The sequence below is a fragment of the Leucopleurus acutus genome (genome assembly GCF_964270905.1).
Source record: "Leucopleurus acutus genome assembly, chromosome: 8".
In the NCBI taxonomy this organism is placed as follows: Eukaryota; Metazoa; Chordata; class Mammalia; order Artiodactyla; family Delphinidae; genus Leucopleurus; species Leucopleurus acutus.
In genome coordinates this window covers 109,108,454-109,129,541 of record NC_139151.1, presented here as the reverse complement: position 1 = coordinate 109,129,541, position 21,088 = coordinate 109,108,454, and the positions used below count along the sequence as shown (strand labels likewise).

The 21,088-nt window shown below is 67.1% G+C and overlaps 1 protein-coding gene across 3 annotated transcripts; it reads left to right on the top strand.

The window, feature by feature from the left end:
- Window positions 1-83: 83 nt before the first annotated feature.
- On the top strand, window positions 84-19,662 carry TSPAN4 (tetraspanin 4; the record flags this gene model as incomplete). Of its 3 annotated transcripts, none has more annotated exons than XM_082845675.1 (9): window positions 84-193; window positions 4,473-4,567; window positions 7,891-7,970; window positions 15,526-15,717; window positions 16,979-17,053; window positions 17,945-18,046; window positions 18,144-18,275; window positions 18,346-18,429; window positions 19,186-19,662. In XM_082845675.1, the coding sequence occupies 7 exons, from the start codon at window positions 7,908-7,910 to the stop codon at window positions 19,252-19,254; spliced, it is 717 nt and encodes a 238-aa protein (XP_082701801.1). In that variant the 3' UTR covers window positions 19,255-19,662. The 3 variants fall into 3 exon arrangements, with proteins under 3 accessions (XP_082701801.1, XP_082701802.1, XP_082701800.1); XM_082845676.1 differs by lacking the exon at window positions 84-193 and adding an exon at window positions 1,045-1,167; XM_082845674.1 differs by lacking the exons at window positions 84-193; window positions 4,473-4,567 and having other exon boundaries at window positions 7,689-7,970.
- Between the last annotated feature and the right edge of the window lie 1,426 nt (window positions 19,663-21,088).

Below are 21,088 nucleotides of genomic sequence, written 5' to 3'. Positions count from 1 at the left end.
GGGCCGGGGCGCGGCGACCCCGCTGCGGGCGAGGAGAGCGGCTGACCGGCGGCCAGTGGGGACCAGGAAGGGGGGAGGGTCTCTCCACCTGGAGCCGCTGCCCGTGGACACCCGGGGGTCTTTGCGCTGAGTTTGGAGGACCCTCGGAGTCGCCGCCCAGCCCGATCGCCCGCACAGTAACGGTCCCGGCCCGGTAGTTGCCCGTATCCCTGATGGCGGGAGGGCGCGGTGCAAGTGACCCGGCGGGTGGCGGGCTCAGCCGGCCGCTCCAACCCCCAGCGCCGCTTCGGTCCGCTTCGCCCCTGTCCCTCCTGCCTTTTTCCCGGGGGAGGGGCTGCGAGGGGGTGCGGGATGGGGCTGGCTGCACCCGTCCCAGGCCAGGCTCTGATGAGTCGGGCGCCTGCGATCTGGGAGCGTCGGGTCTCTGAGGAGCGGAGGGTGGTCAGGGGGTCGTCGTGGAAGTGCTGTCCTTTGAGCTGAGCCTTGACAAGGGATCCCGAGTGTGTGTGAGGGAGCAGGACAGATACCGGCAAAGGGGACCCATGGGCTGAGGCCTGGAGTCTGTACTTGTGGGACAGAGTAGGTGTCGGAGCTGGAGGTGATGGAGCAGGGGCCATGAAGGATTTAAAGGGAGGGGAGGCTGTGTCTCTGGAAATGGCCTGGGGTGAGCCCCCTGATCCTGTGGCTGTGTGCCGTGAGAAGCAGGGAAGTCTCCCTGGAGGAGGTGAGCTTTGGGCTGAGAAAGGTGGATGTGTCTCACAGTGGCCCCTGTAACTTAGGCACCTATGCAGAGTCTGGGCACATTTGCTGGTCTAGGGCGTCTGGATTTCTGGTTGGGGTGGGTGGGGCCTGACAGTCCTCTCAGGGTGGGTGATGGAGTCTGGATTTAGTTGAGGGGCAGGGAGATGGGGGTCCCCAGTGTCCTGGAGAGGTTGATCAGAGCTTCTGCCCGCCTGAAGTCTGGGCCCTGACAGCCTCCCCAGTGACGTTTGCCATCCCCCACCCTGCCACGTGTGGAGCCATGAGCAGAGGCCACCTCCCTGCCCAATGCCCCCCCTTCCCAGGCTGACGGGACACATCCTGTCCCCGGCGGGGGCAGGGGCCTTGAGTCACAGTGGCCTGGGGTTGGAGCCGGGCTCAGCTGTAGAGGCTGCCGCACCTGTGGAGGTGAGGGAAACAGGGGAGGGATCTGGGATGCCATCTGGGTAGCTCTTCGGTAACGGGAGCGGGTGTGGGCAGAAGGCTTCCTGGAGGAGGGGCCCATGGCCCGCCTCATCCTGCTCTGGCCCCAGAAGTTGTTTACTCCCAGAGACTGAGGGGCCCGAGAGCCAAGTTGACATTCCTGGAATTCTGAGAGCTGTGTGTAGATTGGGGGGAGTCTCTTCCCTCCGGCTCCCTGATTTCCCAGGAGAGGCCGTGGGGAGCAGTGTGGCTGCCTGTCTGCAGGTCCCCTACACACATGTGCACAGAGGCCCCTTGGGGCACTTGACCCTCCGTCTCCACTCTGCCCTGGCTCAGGCCTGGCCGGGCTAGACCTGAGGACCAAGGGGAGCCTCAGAGGTCAGCCCTGCCCCCTGCTCAGCTGGCCCCCTCGTGTGTGGGGGGGGGGGCAGGCTGGGGCGTGGGCCTGGCTCTCCTCAGGGTGGGCAGGGGCAGGAGGGTGCCCCGGGAGCCCAACACACAGGGTCGGGGGAGCGGGGCCAGGCCTGCCTGCAGGGGCAGTGGGGTGTGAGCACAGATGTGGCCCAGACCTCTGGGAAGGGCCGGAGGTTGGGCAGGGAGAGTGAGGCGCTGGTTTTCCGAGAATGGGGTGTCCTGCCCCCAGGGGCGGCGGCACAGGGAGGGAGGGCTGTGCTCACATGTGGTTTGGAACCCAAGAGCCCTGTTTCCTGCTAGAGGAGGGTCACTTCAGGGCAGGCAGGGGACAAGGGGAAATCAGCGATTGAAGTTTTAGCTGCAGACAGCCTCTGGCCCTGAGTGTTGTCCTGGAAACAGGCTGGGAGTCAGCTGACCCTGGCCCCTGGTCCTGGATCACAGCCTCCGCTTCCCCATCTGTGAAGCGTGGGTGGAACCAGACACTGCCCAGCTGGAGGATCCCCATACTGGCTGTGTGGGCCTGGGGGTCCCAGGCTCAGCCCGGAGCCCCGGCTGCCTTGGGTAGACTCGTGCTCACGCGGTGGGGTGAGCGGGGTGCTCGGACGCTTCCCCAGGGTCCGACGGGGTCACCCGCCTGCAGCATCTACGGTAACCCTCTGGGCCCCAGCCCCCGGGGTGGTATTCGAGAGTGGTGGTATTTGCAGGCAAGCTTGAGGCTGAGCTGGCCCAGCCTAATGACCCTGCGGACAGGCCGGGCCCGTGGCCTTTGGGAACGTAATCATGTGATTTTCTGCCAGCCTGGCCCCACATGGGGCTCCCCGAGGGCACCGCTCAGGAGGGGGCGGGTGGGGTGTCAGCGCTGAGGTGGGGCACGAACACTGTGGGCACCGGAGAAGGGCGCTCCCGGGGCCTGGGGGCGGCGGGAGCAGCAGGCTGGCAGGGGAGGGCCCTGAGCTTGGGGTTGGCCTCGGTGGGCCCAGGGAAAGCCTGGGGCCCCCCGCGGCCTCTTCCTCGGGGACCCCTCCCCTGGAGGGGGTGTCTCCCAGCCCCAGGGGCTGCAGCTTGGGTGGGGGGAGGCGGGAGGGGGTGCGGGCCTGGGTGGGCTCTGGGGCCTGCGGGGGTCGGAGTGGCAGCAGGAAGGCCGACACCGCGCGGCCTGTGCTGCCCACTGGGGTGTGTGCTCCGGGCCGGGCCCTGCTGCCGTCCACCCCCGGCCTCCAAGGCCTCCGGGGCAAGCTCTGTTCTGGCGTTTGGGGAGGTCCTTCTCTGAGTTAGACCCTGGTCTGGTCAGGTAGGCACCCACGACCTCTGTGTGGCTCGCGCTCCCCCAGGTCCCTGCCTGCCCCCGCCCTGGGGCCCCGGGGAATTCAGAAGGCCCAGCCTAGGGCTGGACGGCTGCGGGAGGGTCTGTCGCGGGCTTCTCATTCAGCCCGCATCCTGACTGCCGGCTGCACGAGCCATTCCGGGGGACGCAGGCATGTCGGAACCTGTGCTCAAAGGAAGCCCAGAGCAGGGTGTGGGGCAAGGAGGCTTCCTGGAGGAGGAGGCTGGGCCTGGGTGAGGGAGAGGGCCAGCCCGGTGCTGTCGGGCCCTGCACCCATACCCTGACCGCAGGCTTGTGGCTGGGCTGCCCAGGATGCGGCTGGGGGCCCCGGACTCATGGAGGGGCCTTGTGGGGGCCGGGAGGCGGGGAGGTTATTCATGGAGGGTCCAGGGGTGCCTCTGGGGTGGGGGCCAGGAGGGGTGCTGGTGGAGCTGCCCAGTAGGGCCTGACGCCCGGGTCTGGGCGTGCGGGGTGTGCAGATGCAGCCTCAGGCCTGGAGGGGTGGTGGGCTGCGATGCGTGGTCTTCTGCTTCTGCGCTGTGGCTATGGGCTTTGGGCCCCTCAGCTCCTGGGCAGGGGTTGATCAAAGAACACGGGAGGGGCGCGTCCCTCCCACTCATTGCCCTCGATGTGTCACTGGGCCTGAAACCCCTCCACGGACGCGTCTTCCCCGGGCACAGCGGTTGCTGGGGGGGGTGGTCCCGGGCCCTGGGCCCACGTGCCTCCTCGCCCCACCGTGGTGGGTGCTGTTCGTTCCCCTAAATGAAGGGACAGGTCTCACGTTGCCGGGGCCTCCATCCGCTCAGCGGCTTCATGTCTGCCCCAGGTGTGGGTTTGAGTGGACTGGCTGGCAGTGGGCTGCCCACGAGGGCATGGCTGTGACGGGGTGGGAATGTGCCAGTGTGGCTGTCCCGTCCTGCCCCTGAGCCGCTGGAAAGACACCTGATCCACCCCCAGGCTGCAAGGAGCCTCTGGTCTGAGGGGTGAGGTTTGATGGGCGGGGCGTGTGAGCTTGCCCCCCCCCACCCACCCGCAATCCCTGGCTGGTAGGGGAGGACAGAATCCCCCTTCGAGCGCCAACGGCAGATTCACGGCCCCGTGTGAGTCATCGCCTGTTGGCTCCCTGGGCAGAGCGTAAGGCTGGTGGCTCATGGCATCTGTCTGCTGGGAACCCAGGAGGGCGTGGGGTGCAGGGCACCTCAGAATGAGTGGACAATGCCGGCGGGTCTCAGGGCTCCAGGACCGCTGGGGGCTGGACGGCCCTCAGTCCGTGTGTGTGTCCCCAACTCTAAACATGTGTCTTCTCTGTGTGCATGTCCGCATGTGGGTACTCTTGTGTCTGCCAGGGCATCTCAGAAGGCTGAGTGACCAGAGGGTGGGGATGCAGCCCCCTGGTCTGGGCCGCTGTTGGTGCTCTGGCCCCCTGAGTCTGAGTGCACCACCACCCAGCCCCCAGCTGCCCCTGCAGGGACCTGGTCCTGAGTGGAGAGCCCCACAGAGGCTGGGAATGGGGTGCAGCACGGCCTCCATTCTGCCCGTCTTCCTTCCACAGAGCTCCGGCTTTGGCCTTGCTGACTGCCACCTGCTGCCTGGCCAGCCTTCAGGGGCGCCGGGCACCGCCTACCTTCTTCCCTGCCGCAAACCCAGGTACGTCGCGGCCTGTGGGGCAGCGGGGGCAGCGCTGGGTGGCCTCCTGGTCTCCCCCACGCCTGGCCCAAGGGCCTTGCTGGCTGGATACTCTCCTGGTCCCGGGACAGACCGAGGCTGAGCCAGCCAGCTGTCACCCTCTCAGCATGTCTCACCGGGGTCCCCTTGCTGGAGGAATGGCTGGACTTTGAGGACAGGGTTCCTGGGGGCTGGGAAGCACCCCACTGGTAGCCTTGATGTGCTCATGTCCTCATTGCCATTGTCCCTGGCGTCCTTGGTGGTTTTCTGGTTTAATCTCAACTCAGACTCACAGGCTCGCCTGGGGTGATGGGTGCAGGTTTTAGAAACAGAGGGCTCGGCAGGAGTTCTGGGGGCGTTGGCATGGTGTTGGCTGAGTGAGGCTGGGGAGAGGGCAGCCTGGGTGCTGGGCCCCATCGTGGGAACCCAGGCCACCCTTCCACCCCCGCCCTGAGCTGCAGTGTGATGAAGCGGAGGACGGGCAACAGGGGGAAGACCCCACCCTTGTCCTCAGAGGCCCTGCCTATGACCAGGCTGGGGAGACAGACATGTCCTTCAGCCCTCGTCAGCTCTCCTGTGTCCAGTGTGCATACTGAGCGCAGGCCCTCTCGTGCGTTGCGACCCTCGGGGCCCTGAGTGTCCATCCCTGGCTTGGGTGTGTGGGGCTGGCTGAGCTGGGCCAAGGGAAAGATAGCAAGAGGCTGCTGGGGTTCCCCAGGATCTCCAGGGGTCACCGGCTGCCACTTGCTCTCTGGGCAGAGCTGCGGCCAGTGGTCTCTACGGGGCCCAGATAGGGGCCCTGCAAGGCTCACTTCTTCACTGGGCCCCTGGTGCGTGGGCACCGCTGTATCCCTTTCCAGGGGTCCAGACACACCAAAGAATCCTTGGCGGAGGACAGGGTGGAGGGACTGTGGGAAGCCCCAGGCTGGCTGGCATGTGGGCAGGGCAGGGATGCTGGGGCTCTCCTGTCCCCACTCCCTACCAGGGCCAGCTGGGCTCAGGGAGGACCTTGCAAGGACACCGCCCTGGGGCTTGAGCTGCAGTTCTCCTCAGAGCCCGCCGGGGCAGCGCAGGACTGGTGCAGTGGTCCTCAGGGCCCCGCAGGGCTGCCAGACCTCACTGGGCCCCCAGCCCAGCAGACATCCCCCAGACATGCTACCTCGGGCACCTCTCACTCTCTCAGTCTGTCACTTTGTCACTGACGGGCCTCCCCCCTCCACCTTCCTCCTCCTTCTTATTCCCCGACTTCTTTTCCTCTCTTCTCCCATCTGAGTTCTGCTGACCTTGGGCGAGTCCTTCCCTCTTTGCACTTTAGTTTTTGGGACCATCCGATGGTGTGGACGCCACCAGTGGGCGGCCTCAGTGACTGGGAAGACCCAGTCCAGGGTGCAGGCTGCATCCAGGCCTGTGGCCACTCTCCCCCAAGCCTGGCTCCCCTGCTGAGCTGAGAGGCCCAGGGCAGATGGGGAGGAGGCATCTGGGCCCCATGCTGAGGTCCTCCCCACACGGCCCAGGGCCTCCACCAATGGGTGGGCTGTGGAGGCACAGCTGAGGGGAGTCTCCCCACCTCTGACTTCTAGGCTGCGCCTGGCGTGTGTCTGTCTAAACGGCAGCACGTGTGCATACCACACCGCCGGTGCAAGGGGCCTTGCAGCATCATGTGTCCCTGTCACCTGGCTTGTGTGGATGTGTCTGGGAGGGCCTGGTGCCAAATGAAGTTCAGGGCCTCTTGGTCAAAAATCACGGAGAGGGCTTCCCTGGTGGCGCAGTGGTTGAGGGTCCGCCTGCCAATGCAGGGGACGCAGGTTCGTGCCCCGGTCCAGGAGGATCCCACATGCCACGGAGCGGCTGGGCCCGTGAGCCATGGCCCCTGAGCCTGCACGTCCGGAGCCTGTGCTCTGCAATGGGAGAGACCACGACAGTGAGAGGCCCGCGTACCACAAAAAAAAAAAAATCATGGAGAATTTCAAGACAGTGGCAGCAGAGCGTCAAACCAGAGAGGGGTCCTGTGTGACATGTGTCACGGGCACATGTCACATGCCGGTGAGGCCGGGCCTGCTCCCTGCCCAGGGAGATGGGACCATGGCAGGACAGGGGGGCCTGCGTGAGCTCTGGGCCTGGAGTGGGCCGCCAGCCTTGCATGCGGCCTGTCTCTGGGTGCCCAGTGATGACTCCTGCACTCCTGTGTGTCCGGCCCCTCCCTTTAAGTCTGAAAACCTCCCCTCATGCCTTACAGAGTGACCTGCCCTCTGGGCACCCAGGGTGCCCCAGAGCACCCTCCCCGCTTGCTCTCCCTCGCCCTGGCCCCTCTGAGGGGCTTGTCCTTCAAACCTCAACTCTGCTGCCTCTCCCAGGACCGCCCACCAGGTTGGATCCCCCAGGCTGACCCCTGTCCTATGTGAGCTGCGGAAGCTTTGGGGTCCCCGCGCAGCGCTCGCTCAGCCCAGGGTGGGCCGCTGGAGAGTGTGCACCCCCGGTGGGTTCCAGCTGCGTTCCCCGCGCTACTTCGATCTGGGCCAGGGGCCCGGGCCGGAGATGCCGCTAGTCGCCACCAGACAGCAACTGGGTCACCCCTCATTTGTATAGCGCTTTGTGTTTCGCTTGCGGTCGGAGGCCTCAGAGCCCGGCCGGCATTGGGGTCCCGGCGCGCTGCGGCTTCTGGGCAAGGCCCGGGCCGTCGCACCCGGGACTGAGAGCTGCTTGGACGCCCGCCCCCAGTTCCCTACCGCGCTTCCCGGGCCGGACGGGGAAGGGGAAGGGAGCGAGGGACGCAGGCGCGGGCCGAGGGCCGAGGGCCGAGGGCGGCGCGGGGACGCCGTCCCGGGGCTGCGATTGGCCGGCGCGGGGCGGAGCGGTCGGATCTGAGGGGCGGGGCGGCGAGGCGGGGGGGGGGGGGGGTCCGCGCGGGGGCGGGGCCTTCGAGGATTGGCGGGCAGGCGGGCGGGCGGGCGAACGCGGGGCGGGGCCGGGGCCGGGGCCGGGGCCGGGGCTGCGGCGGGCCGGCCGGTGTCCCGGGCCCGCCGCGGGTCCGAGCGGAGCGGCGCGCCCGGTGCCACCGCGGGCCGGGGCGCGGAGCGTGGGGCGGCCCCGGCGGCTCCGCGCGATGCGCCGCTCGAGCACGGACGAGTCCACGTACCGGCGCAGCCCGTCGCCGCCGGGCAAGGAGCCGGGCTTCGCGCGCGGCGGCCCCTTCTTTGGCCTGCACGCCAACCCTGGCCCCAAGGCGGCCCAGGCGCGCTACACGTCGCCCAAGGGCAGCAAGTACGTGGTCTTCTACTTGGACCTGTCCTTCATCTTCCTCCTAGAGCTGAAGCGCTGCAGCATGGCGCGCGGCTGCCTGCAGGGCGTCAAGTACCTCATGTTCGCCTTCAACCTGCTCTTCTGGGTGAGTGGCGGCGGGGCCCCGGGGTCGCTGCTCGCGCTGGAATGGGGGGGTGTGCCTGGGGTCGCCGGGGGCCAGGGCTGGACCGGCCCCTGGGGAGGGTTTCCGGTGCCGCTGGGGTCCGCCGGGCCTCTGCCCTGTGGGCGGCCGCCCCGCGTCCTCTCCCCTCTCTGTCTCTTCCTGAGACCGGCCGTGTCCCGCACCTGCCGCAGGTCGGCGTGGGGCCCTGCGCCTGGCCTCTACCGGGTGTGAGCTCCTGTCCGTGCGCTGAGCCGCTGGTGCCTTCCTCTCCCGCCCCTTCCCTCCCTCTTCGTGGGCGCAGACCATGTCCTTTCTGCACTCGCCTGCCCTGCAGACCGGCCTTCCTGGCTCCAGGGACCGCACTTGGGGAGGGGCTGGGCGGGGGGTAGGGGAGACGGTCCCCAGCCTCCCGAAGCAGGGAAGGGAGAAGGGTGTATGTGGGTGAGCCCTCCGGCTGGACCAGACCCTGGGCGGGATGAGGAGTCGGCGGGAGACCGGGGCTTTCATAACTTTCGCTGAGGTGGGTTGGGTTTGCTCAGAGGAGGTGCCTGTGTCCAGGGTAGAGGTATTGGTGCTACAGGGTGGCCCCCGTCCCCCCAAACCGGAGGACACAGTTGCCACCCAGACCCAAAGGGCAGGGAGGGTGTTGGACTCGGGCTGTGGCAGGTGTCACACCTGAGCAACTAGAGCATGCCTGGCCAGGCCTGGGCCCTACTGGCTGGGTTGGGGGAGGGTTGGTGGAGAGCTGATGCCAAGGTCACTTTCTGCTCCCACCCTTCTGCCACAACTGGGAATGAGGGGGCGTGGCTTTCTCTCCTGCCTGGGCTCTGGACCCCAGAAGGAGGCTGTCAATTGTCAGCTCATTTGCATGAGGTCCAGTTAAGGCGAAATGCTCCGAAACCGGGCCGCATTTCTGCACATCCCTTCTCTCCTGGACTCTGGCCTGGGAAGTGGGAGGGTTGCTGGGAGGGGTGGCCAGCCTGGGGGGCTCCTGCCCCAGTTGCCCCCTCCCGAGGCAGTCACCCGAAGAGTTGTTCTCTGCAAGGGGCTCCTGGGAGGGGCAAGGCCCGGGCCCAGAGCGGAGGAGCCCCCCGAGAGGCCAGGAGCTAGCAGCAGAGGTGGGTACAGCTGGAGCTGTGTCCAGGCATGTGCAGAGGTGACTGTTTTCTCTTGGCGGGGGACATCGACCAGATGCAGTGGGCACAAGCGTAGTGAGCAGTGAGCTGCTGGCAGAGTCAGTGTGCCTTAGGCAGTGTGACAGAAGGCTGCAGGTGACAGTGGGACCAGAGCTGGCAGCTGTAGGTATGATGGTGGTGAGCAGTGAGGGTGGTGGACTGACTGGGGGATGGGCAGTGGGTGTGGGGGATGGTCCCAGGTGATGGGCAGGACCTGCTTCTCCCCTTCCCTGACCTCCCCAGTGACCCGGGTACCTGTTTGCCCGGTAAACGAGAGGGGGCCCCTCGAGGGGGCCTGTGCTCTGAGAGCAGCCCACCCTTATGGGCCCCCAGGCCGAACTGTATCTGCCCCGTGAACCCTGAAGGAGCCTCCGTACCAGCTGCAGGGCGGACACACTCCACTGATTCCTGCCGTGGATGACGTCCTCATCGCAGGAAAGAACAATTCAGGAAGCCCCTGGGATCCCCTCCTGGGCTAGAAAATCCAGTTCCCTTTTATTATCCAATTACACTCCCCAGCCAAGCAAACTGGGCCCCTGCCAGTGTGCTGTCTTGGTCTCTCCACACCCCACCTTTGTGCCCAGAGGGGTTCGAGGCCTGGGGGGTCAGAGAGGGGGCCCATGGGAAACACGCCGAGGCCGGGGTGGTGAGCATGGTCGGGGGGTTGGCGGGACATCCATCCCCCGGGCCCTGTGCAGCTGTCAACTAGGCCCTTGCTGCTGGTGACGGAGGCTGCAGGTGGGTGGGGTGGGGCTAGAGCACCCCTTCCCCCAGAGCCTGGCTCGTTTGCTGTCTGGGGGTGCAGAGTCCCCGCAGGAGGGGTAGGTTTCCCACCCCCCCCCCCCATTTCCCACTTGGGAGGAACTGAGGGGAAGTGGGAGTGAGGATTCCGGCCCATGGACCTGCTTGGAGGTCAAGATGCAGTGACCTCCCCGTGGCTTCCTCCTGCCCCCCAGCCCGTGCTGGGCACCCCTTTCCTTCAGGAGTCACCTCAGAGCCCCCATTGTCCATAGGCAGATCCCCCGCAAGGCCCTGTCACCCACACCTGGCCCCATTGGGCACCTGCACGCCTGGCAGGTCTCTCTTCCCAGGCCTAAGCTCGCCTCCTCCAGCAACGCCAGCCCGCCCCTCCCCCTCCGTCCCCAGTGCGGGGCAGCGCCCCCGGCTGAGGAGGGGGGAGGGGCGGGCTCTGAAGTTAGTTGACTCTGTGCGCCCTGTTTGTGGGGTTTTCCCTGGGGGCTTCTGGATGGGGACTGGAAGGGCAGGGTTGAGGCCTCCAGCCTCAGGTACCACTGGCGCTGGAAAGCATCACCCATCTGTACTGGGGTGGATCTGCCTGGTCCTGCGTGGCCTGTGGGTCATTGGCCCATCTCGGGAGAGGAAACACGCCTGCCCGTTGTCACCAGGGACTGCAGCTCGGGTGCCCTGAGACAGGGAGCCAAGAAGGTGCCGGGAGGCAGCAGGGGGCGCCCAGGGGAGGAGAGGCCCCGGTGCCGACTGACCCCCGGACCTCCACCTGCCCTCCTGCGGCATCCAGGCCCTCACAGGGCAGGGACAGCTCCACTGGGGACACAGCTGCCCTCCTGCAGGCGTGCACAGGTGGTGGGCAGCTTAGGGCCAGGGTCCTTGAGTCAGGGGTGTCTCCTGGTGAGTAGGGCTGTGTGCGCCCCCTGGGGCGCTCTCCCTCCCCCTCTCCAGCTCTGGATGGGTGCTCAGGGCTCCCCCAGGGGCAGTTTCTGTGGCCCCAGGGGCGGTCTTGTTGGTCTGGGGGTGGTCCTGGGCAGAGGCAGGGCTGGCTCTGAAAGGGGAAGGTGCTTCTGGGCCCCCCTGGCCGGGGGGCCGCACCCAGGCCTCAGCTGTGCAGCCCAGCCCGCACCTGCCCAGCTGAGGGCCCGGCTCCCTGCTTCCCTGGCAGGCGAGCCTCCTGGTCTTGCATCTGGGCCCCTCCCTGCTCCGCCTCCCCCTGCTGTGTGGCCAGGGTCTGTCTGTGTGGCTGGGCTGGGGGTTGAGCCCTGCCTGCCGCCCAGGCTTCTGGGCAAGTCCTGCCCTCCTGGGGTCCTCAGTTTCCCCAGCAGCACCACAGGGGGGCCTTGGTTTTCCCCTTTGATGAGCTACAGACCGAGGCCTGGTCTGCTGTCGCTGGCCTCTGGGCAAGACGCCGAGACTGGTGGAAGATGCTGGCAAAGGGCTGTGCAGGGCTGTGGGAACACCTCCCCCAGCCCCGCCGCAGTCGGGGAAACAGGCACGTGCAGGGTGCCCTGCCGGAGGTCCCGGCGCAGGCCGGGGGCCTGCAGACCTCAGACCCCGTGACTCCTCTTGGCCCCAGCCTTCTGGAGGTGCTGAGGGCGTCTGTGTGTTCTGGCTCCGGTTTCTTCCTGCAACAGGCTGGGGCAGGGCAGTGGGGGTCCTGCTGCCTGGGGACCCCGAGCCGGGGTGGGTGGGCAGCCCAAAGCGGGGGTCCTTGGCCGTCCTGGTCAGGTCAGGGGTCAGCATGCCACAAGATGTCGGTCCCGTGTGAGCATCCCTTTCTGAACTGTCCTGCTCCCATTAGGGAGTGGGTGGCAGCAGGTGGTCGGGGGCCCTGGGAGTTCTGTCTGGGGCAGAGAGGTGTGGCCTCAGCCACTAAGCGGGGCTGGGGGCAGGGGAGAGGCCTGGGGGCCCGGTCGCACCTCGCCATTTTAGGCCCTGCCCCCTGTCTGCTCCCCGGCTGCCCTGAGGCACCGCTCCTCCTCCTTGGACACCAGCCTCAGGGGGTCCCCGGTCAGTGGGGCCGCCTCCCTGATGGGCTGGAGCCTGGGGGGATGTGGGGCTTGCTGGAGCTTAAGGAAACTGATTACAGTCAGTTGCATAGATGTCAGTGGGCAGCTTGAGGCGATGTCACCTGGGGAACGGCACCCAGCCAGGATGGTCCCTGAGCCCTTGCATTCAGTCCCCCCAGCCCCGGCCTTGGGCCCTTGCAGACGTCACTTCTGGCACAGGGGATACATTTTGCCATTCTTGAACTTCGTAGAGATGTGTTCTCCCCGTCTCCTGTGGCTGTTCTTGGCTGGGAGGGGCGTGTCACCCCACCATGCCCGGCCCCCACCCCAAGATTGTGCAGGCTGCCGGGGGAGGGGCTTCTGGACACAGGCTTGGCCCCTGTGGGCACCCAGCCCTCCACCCCGTTCCAAGGACCTGGCCAGCTGCCCGGCCATCTGCCACCCTGAGCCATGTGGCTGGAGGAGCAGCAGTAGAGGGCCGGCTGGCACCCTCCCCACATGGGCTTCACCAAGTGGCCCCACCTGTCAAGACCTAGGCCAGCCCCCAGAATGTGTGAACAAGAAGAGAGACAGCAGGAAGTGGGGAGGACATGCCAGGCAATGGGCTGGGTTCCGGTGGGGACAGGTGGGCAGGGTGTGCGCCCCAGGTGTGTGCGAGGGAGACAGGGAGGCCCCGGTGACCGCAGGGCTGGGACGGGGGACCCCGGTGGGCGGGCTGGGCTCGTCTCCCAGGCTGTCGTGGGCTTGGGGTCTGCTCCTGGGCCCCGCCTGGGCCTCTGTCTGGCCCAGGCAGCGATGAGTGGGGCTGGGGATGTGCAGCGTGGGACACGGGGAGGGTGGGGGTGGCCCCACTGCTGACGTCCCGGCCACCGTGTCCTGGGAGGGACCTGGAGTGCCCAGCCTTCCCAGGACTTCAGCCCCACTTGTCCTGAGTTGGATGTCCTGTCTGGGTCCAACAGGGCCCATCTTCTCCTGTACTTGGAGGCTGTAATCTTCCCGCCAAAATGTTTTAAAAGCTGCCTACGCAGATTGCAAAATTACAGGTAGTTTTATTAGCCACGCGCATGCGTCCCGTGAGTGCTGGGCTTCTGGTGACTGTGATGTGCTGGAACAAGGGGCGCCTGGGGCTTCGGGGCAGCGCGTCGGTGATGCGTGTGCGTGTTTGGGTGAAACTGTGTGATGGTGAGGGATGTGGGCTGTGTGTCCGCGTCACAGTGCGTGTGACGGCAGCACCTGGGTGACAGCCGGCGGGTGTCTCTCCTGCCACCTCGGAGCTGGAGGTGAGGATGCTTTGTGGAGTCTTAATTGAAGAAATCTTGTTTCCACCAAGGCTGGGGGCAGCGCCCAGCCCCTCCAGGATACCCCCGACCCGGACGCCCCCCCCACCGCCTCCACAGTGACTTTGCCGTGGTATCCTCCCCGTGCCCTTCCACGCGTCCCCACGGGGCCAGGGAGCTCGGAGGGGCTCATTTTCCTGCTGACTGGAGCCATCCGTGCTGCCCTTGAAGGCAGAGCCAGCTGGGCAGCCCTTTGGTTTTAAATAACAATTCTCCTCTCTGCTCAGAGGCAGCCCCACCCACCCCGCTGGGGCCCTGGCCTGGGGGCTCAGCCCGGAGACGTAACCCTCCCAGAGGGGCCGCTGCTGGGCTCTGCAGGGGACGGACGTGTGTGGGCTGGGCGAGGGCCCAGGACAGCCTGGCCGGTCGCTGTTTCCTGCAGCCAGAGTGGCCCGACTTCAGCTCCCTCCAAGGGGAGGCTGCCCCCACGCTCGCCCTCCCTGGCCTCTGCCCCAGGGTCCCTCCCCTGCCCCAGTCCCGGCCAGAGGCCAGGGGAGCCCTCTGCCTGCGCAGGTCTGCAAGGGCCCTGCTGGCTGCTCCCAGCTCAGCCTTCCCCCCGGCGTCCTTGGAGAGCTCCCCGTTCCTCACCTGCAGGTCGGGTGGGAGGGTTGAGGGAGCCAGCACGTGTCCCAGCCTCTCTGTGTCCCATCACGGCACCCCCTGGGCAGGTGTGGGTGCCCAGAGGCGCTGGTGGCCAGCCTTGCTCCCTCATGGTGGCCTTGCCAGCGGTCAGCACCGTGGACAGCTCTGTCCCCGCACCGCTGGCCGGGGCCTGCCACACGGGGGTCATCCCCATCCCACAGGTGGGGGGCACACACATCTCCGTACAGCCAGCAGACCCCCACCATACCTGGGGCTGTGCCCAAGCCCAGCTCTGCGGTGAGGCTGGATCCTCTGGGCCGTCACCCGCTGCCAGTGCCCCCAGCCCGGCTGCTGGCCCCCCCCCCCACCCCACCCCCCCCCCCCCGGGCACACGCCCGGAGCTGCAGCCCCCACCCCGCCCCGAGGAGGGCTCAGATGGGATGCAGGCCAGGGCACGAGAGCCCTGTCCTGTCTGGGATGCTTAGCGCTGCCACCCAGGCCCCACCCTCAGCCAGGAGCGTTCAGAGTGGGTGGTTTATGATTTTTAGACAGAAGCTCTTGTTTTTGGTGGAAGGTGCAAGGGGGGATGGGGTGGGGGTCAGAGAGGAGCCCTGTGTTTGCCCTAAGCTGACCAGACCCCCACTGGGGCTCTCCTGGCCTGCTTAGCCAGCTCCGGGCGAGGCCCAGAGGGACCTTAGACGCCAGCGGGAGGCCTGGGCCAGAGCCCCGGGCGCGCCCACCCCTCGGGGACCCCGCGGCTGCTGCTGCTGTTGGGTGGGAGCTGCACCACCGCCCCCCGCCCCATAATTGCGGTCTCTTGCCGGCCCGGCTTCACGCACGGTGTGTGCTCCCCGGTGGGTTAGTGAGAGCGGAGCAGCGTCCCCCATCCCCACCCCTGTAGCCAGGGCTGCCTGCTGGTGGGGGTGGGGTGAGTGAGTACACGAGGGGAGGCCCACGGGGAGGCGGAAGCCTCCTCAGGCAGGGGTCTCAGGGCCCATCCGGCCTGAGCCTGGGGTGGGGGGTCCCTGCCAGGGTCAAGGCCAGATGTCGAGGAGGCTTCTGGGCCCAGGGGGTGCGGGGCCCCATGTGATGCCCAGTTTTGAGTGGGGCAGGGCCCCCAGGGCTGCCAGCCCGTGGGCATCAGTCCCCAGGTGGTCTCCCAAAGCCCAGGTTGCTGTAGGTCCAGGGGTTGGTCAGCCATGTGTGGGGGCCGCCTGCCCGCGGCCCAGCCTGGACACGTGCTCCCGTTTCATCTGGAGACGACCCAGAGGCTCAAGAGTCCCGGGGTCTGGAGCCATAGCGCCCTCGGCGCCCTGCTGGCTCGCCCCTGCCCCCCTGCCCCCACCCCCGAGGCCAAGAGCCGTCCCCAGATTCATCACCGCCTGCCCTTCTCTGCCTCTTCCTCCTGTCTCAATCGATTTTTGTAATAATGAGCAATTATGGAGTTCAATGAAAGCTCCAGTGGTCGAGGGGAGGGGGCCAGGGAGCGGGCCGGCAGGAGCTCCAGGGACTGCACCTCCTAGGGAAGAGCTGGGGCCGAGGGTGTGGGGGGGGATCCAGCCCCCGTAACAGGATGAGACTGGGAGGTCAGCAGGGCAGCGGGGGTGCCCGGGCTCGGCCACAGGGATCTGGTGGGCTGCTCACCTCCTGCCCCCCTGTCCCTTTCGCCCTGTCCTGGGCCCAGCTGGGAGGCTGCGGCATCCTCGGCGTCGGCATCTGGCTGGCGGCCACGCAGGGGAACTTCGCCACCCTGTCCTCCTCCTTCCCGTCCCTGTCAGCCGCCAACCTGCTTATTGTCACCGGCACCTTTGTGATGGCCATCGGCTTTGTGGGCTGCATCGGGGCCATCAAGGAGAACAAATGCCTTCTGCTCACTGTGAGTCCGGGGGGAGGGGCAAGCCGGGCGGGCCGCGGTGGCGGGGGGGCGGTGCTCGGGGGAGGCCTCCCCTGAAGGACACAGACACACACACGCACACGTGTGCCGGGCAGGGCCCCTCCAGCTGATAACTGGGCCTGTTTCCTCCAAGACCCCCTCTCCCACGACTCCCTCTCCAGCTCCTGTCCAGCCCTCTTGGCCCCCCAGGACCCTCAGCTTTGGAGATGGATTTAGAGGCGGGAATGTTAATCACAGATAATGGAGGAAAATGATCCCCGGGCCGGGCTCCCTACCTATCAGTGTGCCCAGCACAGAGGCCTCTGGCTGCCACCCAGGTCCTAAATCACTTGCTTCAAATGGGGCTTTCGTCACGGGTGGGGCCTCCAGAGGGTCTCAGAGGGCACGTCCCCCATCTGTGCAGCTTCCGCAAGTGTCCAGCACGTGCCAGATGTTCCCGTCGGGGCTTGGACCCCTCGGAGCAGCGGGTAGGGTGTGGCTTCGGCCCCTTGGATGAAGGAGGAAGCTGGGGCGCGGGTGGGGCCCCGACCCTGGCCTTTCCCACGGGGTGACTTGGAGTTCGGAGGCTGGTGCCTGCTGGGGCAGCGTGGGCCCAGGTTGAGGGGGGACAAGATCAGGCACCCCAGGAGAGGACCGGGCCCACTCCCCTGGCCCTGTCCCTTCTCCCCACTCTGTCCAGGGGCCCCATGGGGCCAGTGGGGCTTCAAAGAGCGGTGTGCCCCACTTACCCTGGCTTCTGGCCCTGCCCCCCGCCCTCCTTTCTGGGGGAGCGATGTGGCGGGAAAGGAGGTGCCGGCAGGCTCCACTGCTCAGCCTGGTTGTGGCGTCAGGGCTGTGCCTCTGTGGGTGCCCGAGTGGAGTCTGCCACTCTGTGAGCTGTCTGAGCAGTCGGGTCATGGCTCCTCCAGCTTGGTCCTCCCTGAGTGGGCACTGCCCCCCGGCTGCCCTTGGGGACGTGACCTGGGGGCTGGGGGGGTCACTGCAGTTGGACCCACTCCCTGGATGGGGCCTCCCAGGGCGTCCCTCCACCCGGCTGCCCATCACAAGGACACAGGCACGGGCCACACACACGTGCTTAAAGGTCGAGCGAGAGACGACGGCCCCTGGGATGGAGACGGGAGGGTTCCGAGGGAGGTGGCGCAGCCGCCAGGGGCCTGGCGGTCCCCAGGCTGCAGACCTGGCTGGGGGCGCCTGTCGCGGGTTGGGGGCTGGCCCGCTGAGGCTGTGGCCTCCCCACCCTCAGTTCTTCGTGCTGCTGCTGCTGGTGTTCCTGCTGGAGGCCTCCCTCGCCATCCTCTTCTTCGCCTACACCGACAAGGTACGGCTGCCTCCGCTTCGGGTGTGGGTGTGGGTGTGGGTGTCCCCCCCCCCCCCCGCCAGCGAGGCCCAGGCGCCGGGCGGCGAGGAGGCAGGAGGGGCCGAGAACCCACGCCAGGGACGCCCAGCTCTGCGTGGACAGACACTGGGAGCCGGGCCGTGGGTTTGCTTCTAACTGCAGCCCCAGGAGGCCGGGCCTGGAGGCTCCAGAAAGGTGTCTGAGCTCCCAGGAGGCCCGGGCTGGGTCCCCCGCTGTCTCAGCTGCGTGTCAGCTGGAGGGGAAAAAGCTCCCATCCCCCACTCCCCTTCAGTTGCTCACTTACACAAGTGAGGGCTCATTTATGTGTTTTATCCTCTGGGTTATACTCCAAGACAGTTATTTTTTTGCTCATCCGGTTTGGCTTTGGCGGCTGGAGCTCTGTCGGCTCCCGCATCCCTTAAGTGCCTCTCAGAGCACCTCCCTCCTTTCTGGTGCTAGAAGACGCTCCAGGCCCATCTTGGGGGTTCCCCGCCCCAGCCCTGGAATCGGCCGTTTCTCCAGGGAGCCTGGTTCCTTTATTGGAGAACGAATGCTCTTAGGAACCAAGATCCGGGCCCTCTCGGCTGGCAGCACGGAGCCGTGTGGGTTGTAACCGGTGTGCGCAGACACAGCCCCGAGGGTCTCTGTGCCCGTCCGTCTCCATCTGTACGTTAACTAACGTGTCTGACTTGGATCCCGTGCTCGGCACCACGGGAGGCCCAGGGAGACCTTGGGGCAAAGGCCAGAGCCTGGTGGCACTTCTGGGAGGAGGTGACCGCAGGGAGGGGGACAAAAGGCACAGGGGGCCGGGGCGGGCCGGGGTCGGGACGAGGCAGGTGGAGCTGGCCACAGGGTGGCCCTGCTGTCCTGCAGATCGACAGGTATGCACAGCGGGACCTGAAAAAGGGCCTACACCTGTATGGCACCCCGGGTAACGTGGGCCTCACCAACGCCTGGGGCATCATCCAGACAGACGTGAGTCGGGGCGTGGCCGGGCGTATAGGCGGGGGGCGTGGCCGGGGCAGGGGCGTGTCCCCCTCCGACGCACAGTCCCTGCTCACCTCTCCCTCAGTTCCGCTGCTGCGGGGTCTCCAACTACACTGACTGGTTCGAGGTCTACAACGCCACGCGCGTGCCGGACTCCTGCTGCCTGGAGTTCAGCGAGAGCTGCGGGTTGCACGCGCCCGGCACCTGGTGGAAGGCGGTGAGCCTGGCCCCGGGACTGGGGGTGGAGGGCCGGCCTCGTGCCCCCGTGACGCCTGCTCTTCCCGCAGCCGTGTTACGAGACGGTGAAGGTGTGGCTCCAGGAGAACCTGCTGGCCGTGGGTGTCTTCGGGCTGTGCACAGCACTGGTTCAGGTGCGCGGGGACCCGCCCCGGCCCGGGCCCCGGGCCCCCAGCATGTGTGTGAAGGCCCTGAGCCCAGGGAACAAAGCAGCAGACGAGTGTGGGTCCCCAGGCGGAGGTGGGGCTCACAGGGGGATAGTCAGGGACGATGTCCACGGGGAGGTGACCTTGGACGCCTCAGAGGACAGGCTGCCCCAGACTCCTGAGCAGAGGGCCTTGCCGTCTCCGCGTGGACGGAAGCACAGACTGGACGCCTCTACTAAAGGCCCACGTGCCAGCCCCATTCCTGCAGGCCCTACCCAGTGGCCGTGGTGGGTGGTGGTCACAGGACTGCCCAGTGCAGAGTGAAGTGGGCAGCCCAGGCCCTGGTGTGAAGTCCAGCCAGCCCGCCTCTGCTCCCCAACCCCCATGCAAGACCCCAGTGCCAGGACCCTGGGGGAGCTCCTGTTTGTGGGGTGCAGACAGGGGTCCCAGACAGACACTCCCTAAGGGGTGAGGGGCAGAGGGCAGCTGCGGGGGGCCTAGCCTGGAACCCGTAGGCCCTGAGACCACCAGCGGAGCCCAGGGTGGCCAAGCCCAACCCAAAGGGAAGGCGGGTCTGGGGCTGAGCCCAAGGGGCCGTGGGCCCGTGGGGGGCAGGCTCTACCCGAGGCTTCCCCAGGGAAGGGGGCTCCAGGCCACCTGGGAAGCTGTGGTTTGGGGTTGGGGTGCCTGCCGCGGGCTGTCGTCCCTGGAGCAGCCCTGCCCAGCCCCCGCCTCTCCCCACAGATCTTGGGCCTGACCTTTGCCATGACGATGTACTGCCAGGTGGTGAAGGCTGACACCTACTGTGCGTAGGCTGCCAGCTGCCCGCCACCCCTGCTTCGCTTCCGGAGGACGTCGCCCCTGGGGAGATGACCGTGTCCCCACCTGCGTCTCCCGCTACAGGACCTCTCACCAGCCCAGGCATGGGGGCGGGAGGACCGGGCAGCCAGAGCCCCCAGGGCTGCCAGCCAGGCCTGTGAGCGCCGCCGCGCGGCCGGGGCTGCAGTCGGGAGGGGCTTCTGACGCTTCTTACAGAAGTGTGCTTCTTCCAGAGCAGTGTGCTCCCCCGCAGCCCTGTGCAGGGCGGGGGGCTGGGGTGGGAGGTGGGGGACTGACCACTGGTCCTGGTGCTCGAGGCGGGTCTGCAGCCCCGTCCACCCACATTCCACAGCGGGGCCGCGGCCGGCTCTGCGTGCGTCTTAATAAAGTGTGTGGGCAGCAGCCCCCGAGCCGTGTCTCTCACTGCCCTGACCCCGGGGGGGCCACACCAGGCAGGCCCTGTGTGGCCGTGGATCCTCCGGCCACCGATACCGGCCTGGTGCCCGGAGTGGGGCTCCGGGATGTGCGTGGGCCCAGCGGGGGGAGCTCCCTGGCCAGGCAGACGGTGGCCCCTGCGCCCGCAGAGGATGGCAAGAGAACCTCAGTGAGGCTGGCTCCAAGCCGTGGCAGAGAACAGCCCTGAGCCTCACTGACCCGCCCACGGCCCGTGCTGCAGACACCCCTCTCCCAATGTGGGGTGGCCCCCATCCAGCCTCAGGGCCTCCCCCTCCCCCAGGGGTGTCCTCCCAAAATGGAGCTCAGCTCCCTCTTTCCTGTTCTCTTTCTATTCCTGTTTCGTTCCTGGGAACTTTGTCCCTTAAGTATCATCACTCACGGATTTTGCGAGTTAAGTAGGCTGTTGGCAGTGAAGCAGTTGTCACAAGGCCCAGAATCAGAGAAACGGTCAGACTGTGTCAAACCACCTCAGAGGGGGGGCGGGGCTTCCTGAGGACAGAACTGACGGGGAGTGAGGACGGTGGTGGGTCTGGGGGTCCAGGCTGGGGGGTGGTCCCCTCCCAAGGGCCTCACAAGCTGTGGGGCATCTGACCCACCAATTGGCACCCCATACTCTCAGTTTCCAGCCCATACTCCTGCCGGCCCCGCGGCCCCACCCCCTCTGCATCCTTGCTGTGTGGCAGACCTGCCTGGTGATGCCTAGCCAGGCACTGACCCCGGCACAACCCAGACCACCAGGGTGCCCGGCCCCTCCTGGCCCTTGGACCCCCACCCCACGCCCCACCGGCCTCCCCTGTCCTCACTCCACGGAAGCCACCAGAACGCCGGGGACCGTTCCAGCAGAAGTCAGAGTTAGCGGTTCACGCACCAAAACCAAACTGTCCTCAGGCACGACAGCAAACAAGCAGGAAGGAAGTGAGCACAGTCCGGCCAAGCTGTCCCCCCAGCCCTGCCAGCGCCCTCTGCCCTCTGCCCAGGTCCCCGTTCGCACCTCTCCGGCTCTGCTCGGGGAAAGCCGCTGCTCGCCTGTGCTCGGTCATCCCCGCGCGCCTCAGGCGCAGCCTTGCGGGCACCAGACCCTCACGCCCAGCCCTGGCTCAGCTTCTCTCATGGCCCCCAAGCTGCCTTGGCAGCCCCGGCTCCACTCAGGTCCCACTGGGACACGCGGGGCTAGCCCCGCCTGCTGCCACGTGCTGGCCCGCGCCTCCGTGGGGTTCCCAGGCCCCCTCCCCCCTCGCTGGTTTCCCCGTTCTCCAAGCTTAGGCTGAGGAGCCTCCCAGGCACCCGGCATCCGGTCACCCAGCTGGCTCCACAGCCACAGACACCGAGCACGCTGTGGGCCCACAACTGGCCTCGCCCCCTCCTGCCCCAA